This window comes from Grammomys surdaster, unplaced genomic scaffold, assembly GCF_004785775.1.
Source record: "Grammomys surdaster isolate TR1022 unplaced genomic scaffold, NIH_TR_1.0 126394, whole genome shotgun sequence".
Classification (NCBI taxonomy): domain Eukaryota; kingdom Metazoa; phylum Chordata; class Mammalia; order Rodentia; family Muridae; genus Grammomys; species Grammomys surdaster.
This window is the reverse complement of record NW_021621188.1, coordinates 37,054-48,132: the sequence shown is the minus strand read 5'-3', so window position 1 is coordinate 48,132 and position 11,079 is coordinate 37,054. Positions and strand designations below refer to the sequence as shown.

Here is an 11,079-nt window from a genome sequence, read left to right as displayed (position 1 = left end):
AGGCAAGAGGTAAAAGGAATTTTTGATATTTGTTTGAAATGACTAGCTTCTGTGAAAAATGGGAAGTAAACTTTACAGAGAGGAAGCCTCCTCAAATTGGGTATAAGTATTTTTTTAGTGTTTGTGGACACCTTCTTGTAATGGGTAGAAGCCTTCACTACTTATAGAAAGACAGCTCTAACAATGGCCAAGACTCTTTTTATACCCCTAGGGTTATGCTGCACCTATAAATTGGATCAGATAATGGACATACTCTCACCTTGTTCATAGCTCAAATGATCAGTAAGCCTTTAAATGTAACCTGGAAGCTTCAATGTACCTACTGACCTCAGATTTCTGGACAGGTTGAAAGGATTTTTAAAAAAGTAATTTAAAAAGTAATTAAGCCCATTGTTTATAAATTTATTTTGGAAATTGGTGAAAACTGGCCCAACTTTTTACCCCTGGTCTTTCTTAGGGCAAGATATACCCTGAGAAGATCCAATCAGGCTAAGACTTTCTCACAAATAGAACTCTTGTTTGGTTATATATTCCCTCTTGCAGGTATGGGAGTTCCTTCCACACCTCCTAAATCAAACTCCTGACCCTCTCATGAAAATGTAGAAAACAGCTAGAGCCCTTAAAACCAAACTGAGTATGCAAGGATGCAACTGCAAGCAGCTTTTCCACAGGCCTTCCTGTTGGTTTATTCACAATGAGTGGGTGGGACCAAATGTCCTTGCCCTCTGCTGCTCATTGGCTAGAGCCAATGACATAAGCAGTGACGTACACATACCATTGTGTCTCATTGACTGGCCAGTGGAAAGAGGTGGGCTCTCCCCAAGACACAGCTTTAAGGGAATCTGGCAGCAGCCAGAGAGGTACCCTGTCCCTGGCTCTCCTGAGAGCCATTCACCGTCATCTCACAGAGGCTGGGGAACAGGGTCATATCTTGAGAGTCAGACAAAGGAAGCCTGCTGAGTCATCTGTAAGCCTTGGTCATTGCCCAGGTTGCTGGTGATACCACCATAATGAACCTTGTACGGTGGATGTCTGCATTCTTTCAAGGGAAGAACACGTCTGAAGAAACATCACAGGAACGCCAAACAGGTAATCTGGGAACACCCTCCCTTCCCCCCACCACCCAAGGAGACTCCTCAGAAAGGCTTTCCTCCACCTTAAGATGTGGTGGGGCACAAAGAGCCGAGAGGGACCTGCCGCCATCCTGAGTAGCCATTGATGTAGATGTTCCTGAGTTTTCAAGTTAGGCCAGTACTGAGCTGGGCGCCAAGCACCTCTGGTATGCCAAAGCGGAGGCTGTTTGGACCAACTCACAGAACACGTGACACAAGTCTTCGTGGGCTGTACTGTCCCTGCCTTCGCATCTTGCCCTTGAAAGATGTCTTTGGTTATCCCCCAGAGAAACGGAACATCACACTTTGAGAGTGAATTCAGCCTTGTTTTCCATGAACACATGTATCTGAAGCCAGGAGGCAGGGTGTAAGGAAGGCACTATAGAGGACGGTGACCAGTTGTCCCTGCAGGATACTGGCACCAGATCCCCAAACATTACTTACCCATAAGACTTATGAAGAGCAAAAGAAAATTTGGCAACGGGTCCTTACATCTGCACATATCTTTTACTGCTTTGTCAGAAGGGATGTTGGAGAATCTAGGGCTCAGGCTACCCATTGGCTGCTGCTGTTGAGTCAGACATATACTAGTAACAGTGGGAGTTTAAAGGGGCTTCCTGAGCAGGTAGATGAACATAGCACTTGCATTTTCACTGGGATGGGTCACCCACAGCTGAAATAGATGTCGTGGAGGTGCCATTCTGGAGTCGCAACCTTAGGATGCAGTGATGGCTGTTGTCTTATGGTCAGAGGAGTGATGCTATGTGCTCCTAGCTACAAGGGTGTTCAGAGTAGAACTTGTATGTAGTGGGTGCTTGCATTTGACATGAACCAGTATGACCTTTGTTTACCTGTTTTGTAGATAACTCCAAGTTCAAGTCTATTCAGGGAGTTGTGACCTCTCTCTGTGATGACTATGGCTGGATTAATGAAACCATATTCTTCAATACGAATGTAATCAGTGATAACGCGCCTCTGGACATCGGGACAAATGTCCTTGCACTTGTGGAAAAAGATGATACGTCTTATAACCTGAAAGCAATCAATGTATGGCTGAGTTTATCCAGTCCCTTAACCTAAGGGCATTTTGATTTCTCTCTTAGATTAAGACAAACTCTAATGTAGATATGAGATGAGTTTAATGGGCTTCTTCTACTATGTGATTGCAGTATCATTTTTTATATTTATAAAGATTTGTTTTACCTCTCTTTCATATTTAAATGTGTTGAATTATTGGATCTCATATAATGGTATTACTTCCATTTTTAGTAAGAATCTATTTCTCTTCTATGAATTCAAACAAATATATTTACTATAAACGTCCTTTACTTTATAATGTATTCAGAATAAAAGGCATATTTTATGTACAACAAAGTTCTGCTATAGATTTTTAAGACTTTGTTCTATAAACATAATCAGCTCATATATTTACATTTCAATGGCTATTCTAACAAAAACTGTTGGCTATACTGTTCTAATTTATCACCTCAGCCGTAGGCTACAGAAAATCCTCTTATCAGTACTGATAAGCACTGGCACATTAGTGTAGTAGTAGTGCTAATTGTAGTAGTAGTAGTAGCAGTTGTTGTTATTGAAAAAACTATTGGTAATTTGATAACTGAAAAGCACATTTTTAAGTATTTAAATTTTATGCAACAAATTATTACTCTGTACATTACATGGCCACAAATAGACTGAACCCTTGGCTAGCCTGCAACTTGCAGCCATCTTCCTAGTTTCTGGCTCCTACGTTCTGGAATTACAGGCCCCATATACAGTATCTAGTTTTACTCCTATTTCTTTCAGAAAGCTATACACATATTGGCTTGAAAACAGTCAGCCTACATTTGACATAAGGGTGCTAAGAGAAGGATGTACACATACATTGCTTTGCAACTTGCTCCTAACTGGTGCTATACTGTGAGTTGAATCATCCATTCTACTTCATTTAGTTTGTGGGGACAAACACTATCTTAGGGTTTTTCTGGGTCTTAAAAATCTATCTGAATTCTTTGCCATGAATGTTAGTGGTGTTTCTGTGTTGAAAAAAAAAAAAAGAGAACTGGGAGAATGCAAGTTTGCCGTAAAAACTGAGATATTGTTAGGGTACACAGCATGTCTATGTGTTAGTGTAAAGTCAGAATGGTCAGAGTCTGTGATGCTCATCTGCCAGCATACTGACAGAATTGGTGGTAAATTGTCAGATAGGATCCAAGCCCTTCACTACTCAGTGCAAGTGATCCTAAGGGAAAGGACCATGCAATCTGTACTAATAACTAGCCATACACAGAGTGAGATGTGGCAACAATTATTTAGATGTTGAAAACACCCTTTGGAATCAGTGACTTCAGCTTTCATGATGATCATAGAACATCAACTGTCATCAGCCTCTTCCCTCTACACATAATGAGTGCATCCAAACTAAATATGACAGGATGAGGAATGCAGGTCACTAATTATCATGCATGTACCTATTGTGATTCCAGATGTCCCTTTGTGCTGCCCTTTTGTGAGTCTTCATGCAATATTTTAATAGCATGCACAATACTCGGTTTTGATTTTCAAAGGGGTAACCAGTCACTGTTTCTGGATAATAGAATTATCCAGTATGGTTTGTGGGAGATGGTTTTCTGCTTTGTGTCCCTGTGGCAATTCTATTTTTTGTGTAAAGAACACTCATCTTTTGTTTAATGAAGAAAGTTTCAAAGGAAAACTACTTATGCTAAAGTTCATTTTCTTTGATAATTTAGAATAATAGTGTTCCACCAGTCTGTAGAGCCAGCCTTGCATGACTTGTCTTTGAAAAATCTTCTGCCGGTGGTTACATCTCTCACTTCATGATGAACTCATGCATCCAAGTCCTGAAAGGAGAGAGCACATTTTCCTTCCTCCCTTCTCCAAAACTGTGCTACACATTCTTCTTTCTGCAGACTTAATTCTGTTTTACCCCCATCTCCCAGGCAACCAAGTTCTCTTCCTTCACATGCACCACAAAGGTATCCTCAGATTATCCTACCTAGTGTGACTCAGGCTGTTTCTGACGGTGTAAATGTGGAAAATTTTTCTCTAATTTGAGTTGCAGCCATAATGGCAAATTGTGTAGAAGTATACTTTTTAATGTATTTTACACTATTGAATTTTGAGTTTCTAGAAAGTAAGAACACTGCATTTCAAAAGTCAGAAGCTAAGTTTGTGGATGCATTAAACATAGGTGTGGAACTCACACTTGCACTACACTTAGCAATCCACAGAGCAAGCATAGATATAATTTATGCCCTTATCTCAGGCCCATAATATATTTTTAATGGGAAATGTATCTTCTAGGTTTGAGAATAGTTGTTTAAACAATTTCTGCAGCAGGAGGGCTGCTTTGGCATGTATAATAAAATCCGTTGTCTCTGACATAGGAGGACTATGTCCTAAAGTATCCTTACATATGTCTTAGGTACTCACTACAATACTTACCAATCCTTGGTAAGGGTACAATCTCCTGTATATAATTTTTAATTCACCTGCACTCACTGTTTCCTCTTACAGGTGAAACCTATAAATGATCTTCCTGACCGTAATGATCCATCAAAACCTGGCAGAAGACTTTGTGTTAAATGTGTCACCTCTGTAACTGAAGATGATCTTTATATCAGCAAAGACACGTTCTTCCCATTATACATGTTTTCTGGAGGTAGGAGTTATAGCTTTAAAAATATAGAGCAAGAAATATAAGTATTGGGCTTGAGGGTCCTTGAAATTGAACACAGGGTACAATACAGGGGGAAAGGGCAGTATTTTAAATTTTGCCTAGAGCTCCTGTCCCCTGTGATGACCACCACCATGTGTCCATGTGGTTCTCTTGATTCAGTTGATTTTGTTGGCTAAGTCACTTTTTAACTTTGGTTTTTCACATAGTGTTCCTGAAAGTTACCAGAAACTCATACGTATCTGAGAATTGTGCATGAGATTAGGAAAGCCACCCACTAAGCTTCTGGGATTCTAGTTTTTGTGCCACTGTCCCAGGATACATTCAAAATCGAATCAATGACAGCATTACATAACTATAAGTGATTTATCTGGAAAATAGTTGCATCATATGTCTTCCTCAAAGCCTGGGGAATACATCATTGTAAAGAACCAGTGTTTACACGGCTTTCTGCTTTCCTTCCTGTAGGAAGATATTTAAGGAGTCTAAGAGTTTGGAAGATTATTTTACCTGCAGGAAATGTTGGTCAGCATATGGCAGTGAATAAAGTCCTAGGAAATGTGACCTGACTGTATTAATATTTAATTCTCACTTTCTTGGCTGTTTTAGCATTCAGACCTTTCAAAGGAGACTTGCTGCTTGTTGAGTATTCCATGAACCCGGGCACTTCAAATGTCAATATCCACTCTGTGAGCCCTCTCAACTGCCAGTACATGGACAAGGTAATTGACCTCCATGTTGTCTTGTCATGGCTAGGCAGCTGCTTCTCCTCCTTACTGATCCCTTTCCTGCCCAGGATTTTGTGTGGTATGTTTGGTAGTATATCCCCTGTCAGAGTGGACACATTTGTTCACTGATTGAAAAAGAAGTAAGCAGAGAGTAATGGTGTGTGTGTGTGTGTGTGTGTGTGTGTGTGCTTAATTTCTAAGTTGTGTGTTTTCCTTGACATTAGGCTGTTCTGTGGACAAGAGTTAGAAAATCGTCTTGGTTGTGAGAAAATTGTGAGGAACCTTTGAGTGCACTAGGTTTGAGGTGTACAACCTGCTGATAGAGATGGGTCAGAGGTTGGTTAGGACAACCTGAGAATGAGTTGTAAAGTCAGGGAAGTAGAGTGTGAGGTTATGATGGGGTGAGGGACCTGCTGATTGGGGATGTGGAGGGCTGTCTGTGGTGGGTTACACGCTTCCCCAGACTCATTGTCATCATTTCTCATCATAGGTCTGTGTAACTAGCATTGATGGAAGAAATGGCGTGGTGGATGACATCGTCTTTTTCACCCTGGATTCTCTCCATACTCACCGTGGATATACACCGGCTTTGTATGACATTGTGAACGCTACTGTGGTAGACAGCATCCAATCTCACTACACTCGTAGAGTGGTGGCTATGAGTCCAGTGGATGTGCTGTATTAATCAATCCTTCTGGATCACTGTCAATGTTAATACTGGCTTCTAATGCCTGGTTAAATAAAGTAGTACGGATGAACAAAGTAAATATGTTGGAAGTCAAGACTTTTTTTTTGAACATTGTTTTTGTTTTGGTGGTGGTAATGATAAAATGGATTTATTTTTTGTTTTTTTGTTTTTTAATTTATTTTTCAACTAGAATTTATTTATTTTTTTAACGCGTATTTTATTTTTTTATTGGATGTTTTATTTACATTTCATATGTTATCCCCTTACCCCATCCCCACCCACCCAGGAACTCCCTATCCCCTCACCCCTCCTTTTGCTTCTCTGCAGATGTACCCCTACCTACCCCCCACTCCCACCTCCCCACCCTCAAATTCCCACCCACTGGGGCGTCCAGCCTTCATGGTACCAAGGATCTCTTCTCCCATCTATGCCCGACATATACATATAAGGCCCTCCCTCCTCCCTTACATATACAGCTGAAGCCATGGATCCCTCCCTAAGTGCTCCCAGGCTGGTGGTTTAGACCCTGGGAGCTCTGGTTGGTTGGTATTGTTGCTTTCCTCATGGGGCCACAAACCCTTTCAGCTCCAACAGTCTTCACTCTAACTCCTCCATTGGAAACCCCATGATCAGTTCAATGGCTAGCTGTGAGCATCTGCCTCTGAATATGTCAGACTCTTGCAGACCTCTGAGGAGACGTCTATATCAGGCTCCTGTCAGCATGCACTTCCTGACTTCCACATCAGCATCTACCTTTGGTGACTGCACATGGGATGGATACCCAGGTAGAGTGGTCTCCAGATGGCCCCTCCTTCAGTTTCTGTCCCTCACTTTGCCTCCATATTTGCTCCCTTGAGTATTTTGTTACTCCTTCTAAGAAGGACCGAAGCACTCCCACTTGGTCTGACTTCTTCATGAGCTTCATGTGGCCTGTGCGTTGAATCTTGGGTATTTTAAGGTTCTGGGCTAATATCCAGTAATCAGTGAGTGGATACCATGTGTGTTCTTTTGTGATTGGCTTACCTCACTCAGGATGATAATTTCTAGTTCCATCCATTGACCTATGAATTTCTCGAATTCATTGTTTTTAATAGCTGAGTAATACTCCATTGTGTAAATGCACCACATTTTTTGAATCCATTCCTCAGTTGAAGGACATCTGGGTTCTTTCCAGTTTCTGACTATTATAAATAAGGCTGCTATGAACATAGTTGAGCATGTGTCCTTGTTATATTTTAGATCATCTTCTGGGTATATGCCCAGGAGTGGTATAGCTGGATCCTCAGGTAACGCTATGTCCAATTTTCTGAGGAACCGCCATACTGATTTCCAAACTGGTTGAACCATCTTGCAGTCCCACCAACAATGGAGGAGTGTTGTTCTTTCTCCATACCCTCGACAGCGTCTGCTATCACCTGAGTTCTTAATCTTAGCCATTCTGACTGGTGTGAGATGGAATCTCAGGGTTGTTTTGATCTGCATTTCCCTGATGACTAAGGATACTGAACGTATCTTTAGGTGTTTCTCTACCATTAGAGTTTCCTCAGTTGAAAATTCTTTGTTTGGCTCTGTACCCCATTTTTAATAGGGTTATTTGGTTGTCTGGAGTCTAATTTCTTGAGTTCTTTGTATATATTGGATATTAGCCCTCTGTCAGACGTAAGATTGGTAAAGATCTTTTCCCAATTTGTTGGTTGTCGTTTTGTCCTATTGACAGTGTCCTTTGCCTTACAGAATTTTTGCAATTTTATGAGGTCCCATTTGTCAATTCTTGATCTTAGAGCATAAGCCATTGGTGTTCTGTTCAGGAACTTTTCCCCTGTGCCCAAGTATTCGAGGTTCTTCCCCACCTTCTCTTCTATTAGTTTCAGTATATCTGGTTTTATGTGGAGGTCCTTTATCCACTTAGACTTTAGCTTTGTGCAAGGAGATAGGAATGGATCAATTTTCATTCTTCTACATGTTGTCCTCCAGTTGAACCAGCACCATTTGTTGAAAATGCTTTCTTCTTCCACTGGATAGTTTTCACTCCTTTGTCAAAGATCAAGTAACCATAGGTGTATGGGTTCATTTCTGGGTCTTCAATTCTATTCCATTGATCTTCCTGCCTGTCTCTGTACCAGTGCCATGCAGTTTTTATCACTATTGCTCCATTGTACAGCTTGAGGTCAGGGTTGGTGATTCCCTCAGAAGTTCTTTTACTATTGAGAGTAGTTTTCACTATCCTGGTTTTTTTGTTATTCCAAATGAATTTGAGAATTTCCTTTTCTAACTCTGTGAAGAATTGAGTTGGGATTTTAATGGGGATTGCATTGAATCTGTAGATTGCTTTTGGCAAGATGGCCATTTTTATTATATTAATCCTGCTAATCCATGAGCATGGGAGATCTTTCCATCTTCTGAGATCTTTTATTTCTTTCTTCAGAGACTTGAAGTTCTTGTCATACAGGTCTTTCACTTGCTTGGTTAGATTCACAATAAGGTATTTTACATTATTTGTGACTATTGTGAAGGGTGTCATTCCCCTAATTTCTTTTTCAGTCTGTTTATCTTTTGAGTAGAGGAAGGCTACTGATTTGTTTGAGTTGATTTTATATCCAGCCACTTGGCTGAAGTTGTTTATCAGGTTTAGGAGTTCTCTGGTGGAAGTTTTTGGGTCACTTAAGTATACTATCATATCATTTGCAAATAGTGATATTTTGACTTCTTCCTTTCCTATTTGTATTCCTTTGACTTGTTTTTGTTGTCTAATTGCTCTGGCTAGGACTTCCAGTACTATATTGAATAGATAGGGGGAGAGTGGGCAGCCTTGTCTAGTCCCTGATCTTAGTGGGATTGCTTCAAGTTTCTCTCCATTTAGCTTGATGTTGGCTACTGGTTTGCTGTATATTGCTTTTACTATGTTTAAGTAGGGGCCTTGAATTCCTGATCTTTCCAAGACTTTTATCATGAAGGGATGTTGAATTTCGTCAAATGCTTTCTCAGCATCTAGTGAGATGATCATGTGGTTTTTTTCTTTGAGTTTGTTTATACAGTAGATTACATTGATGGATTTCTGAATATTGAATCATCCCTGCATTCCTGGGATAAAACCTACTTGATCATGATGGATGATTGTTTTGATGTGTTCTTGTATTCAGTTTGCTAGAATTTTATTGAGCATTTTTGCATCGATATTCATAAGGGAGACTGGTCTGAAGTTCTCTTTCTTTGTTGGGTCTTTGTGAGGTTTGGGTTTGAGTGTAAGTGTAGCTTCATAGAATAAATTGGGTAGTGTTCCTTCTGTTTCTATTTTGTGGAATAGTTTGAAGAGAATTGGTATTAGGTCTTCCTTGAAGATCTGATAGAATTCTGCACTAAAGCCATCTGGTCCTGGGCTTTTTTTGGTGGGGAGACTTTTAATGGCTGCTGCTATTTCCTTAGGGGTTATGGGACAGTTTAGATGGTTTATCTGCTCCTGATTTAACTTTGGTACCTGGTATCTGTCTAGGAAGTTGTCCATTTCATCCAAGTTTTCCAGTTTTGCTGAGTATAGGCCTTTGTAGTAGGATCCGATGATTTTTTGAATTTCCTCAGTTTCTGTTGTTATGTCTCTCTTTTCAATTCTGATTTTATTAATTTGGATACTGTGTCTGTGCCCTCTGGTTAATCTGGCTAAGGGTTTATTTATCTTGTTGATTTTCTCAAAGAACCAGCTCCTGGTTTTGTTGATATTTTGTATTATTCTTTCTGTTTCTATTTGGTTGATTTCAGCCCTGAGTTTGATTATTTCCTGCCTTCTACTCCTCTTGGGTGTATTAGCTTCTTTTTGTTCTAGAGCTTTTAGTTGTGCTGTCAAGTTGTTAGTGTATTCTCTCTCCAGTTTCTTTTTGTAGGCACTTAAAGTTATGAGTTTTCCTATTAGCACTGCTTTCATCGAGTCACACAAGTTTTGGTATGATGTGTCCTCATTTTCATTAAATTCTAAAAAGTTCTTTATTTCTTCCTTGACCAAGTCATCATTGAGTAGTGAGTTGTTCAGTTTCCATGTGCATGTGGGTTTTCCATTGGTTTTGTCATTATTAAAGACCAGCCTTAGTCCGTGGTGATCTGATAGGATGCAAGGGATTATTTCAATCTTTTTGTATCTGTAGAGGCCTGTTTTGTGACCAATTATATGGTCTATTTTGGAGAAGGTACCATGAGGTGCTGAGAAAAAGGCATATTCTTTTGTTTTTAGGATGAAATGTTCTATAGATATATGTTAAATCCATTTGGTTCAAAACTTCTGTTAATTTCAAAGTGTCTCAGTTTAGTTTCTGTTTCCATGATCTGTCCATTGTTGAGAGTAGGGTGTTGAAATCCCCCACTATTATTGTGTAAGGTGTAATGTGTGTTTTGAGCTTTAGTAAAGTTTCTTTTATGTATGTAGGTGCCCTTGCATTTGGAACATAGATGTTAAGAATTGAGAGTTCATCTTGGTATTTTTTTCCTTTGATGTGTATGAAGTATCCTTCCTTATCTTTTTTGAGTACTTTTGGTTGAAAGTCAATTTTATTTGATATTAGAATGGCTACTCCAGCTTGTTTCTTGGGACCATGGGCTTGGAAAATTGTTTTTCACCCTTTTATTCTGAGGTAGTGTCTGTCTTTGTCACTGAGGTGCGTTTCTTGTATGCAGCAAAATTCTGGGTCTTGTTTGTGTACCCAGTCTGATAGTCTGCGTCTTTTTATTGGGGAATTGAGTCCATTGATGTTAAGAGATATTAAGGAAAAATGATTGTGGCTTCCTATTATTGTTGTTATTAGAGGTAGAATTATGTTTGTATAGCTATCTTCTTTTGGGGTTGTTGGAAGATTACTTCCTTGCTTTTTC

At 39.8% G+C, this 11,079-nt stretch overlaps 1 protein-coding gene across 1 annotated transcript; it reads left to right on the top strand.

Annotated features, from left to right (window-relative positions):
• The first annotated feature begins 1,010 nt into the window (after positions 1 to 1,010).
• Positions 1,011 to 6,222, top strand: LOC114614604 (cancer/testis antigen 55-like). The gene is made up of 5 exons (XM_028760218.1): positions 1,011 to 1,089; positions 1,975 to 2,159; positions 4,650 to 4,794; positions 5,419 to 5,531; positions 6,028 to 6,222. Exons 1-5 carry the CDS (start codon positions 1,011 to 1,013, stop codon positions 6,220 to 6,222), a joined length of 717 nt encoding a protein of 238 aa, XP_028616051.1.
• The last annotated feature ends 4,857 nt before the right edge of the window (positions 6,223 to 11,079 follow it).

What these genes read in the sequence shown, in the direction of transcription:
- LOC114614604 (XM_028760218.1), top strand. Translation starts at nt 1,011, where the DNA reads ATGAACCTTGTACGGTGGATGTCTGCATTCTTTCAAGGGAAGAACACG. An exon ending in ATTATACATGTTTTCTGGAG is followed by an intron (nt 4,795 to 5,418) that starts GTAGGAGTTATA and finishes TGGCTGTTTTAG; the next exon opens with CATTCAGACCTTTCAAAGGA. An exon ending in ACTGCCAGTACATGGACAAG is followed by an intron (nt 5,532 to 6,027) that starts GTAATTGACCTC and finishes TTCTCATCATAG; the next exon opens with GTCTGTGTAACTAGCATTGA.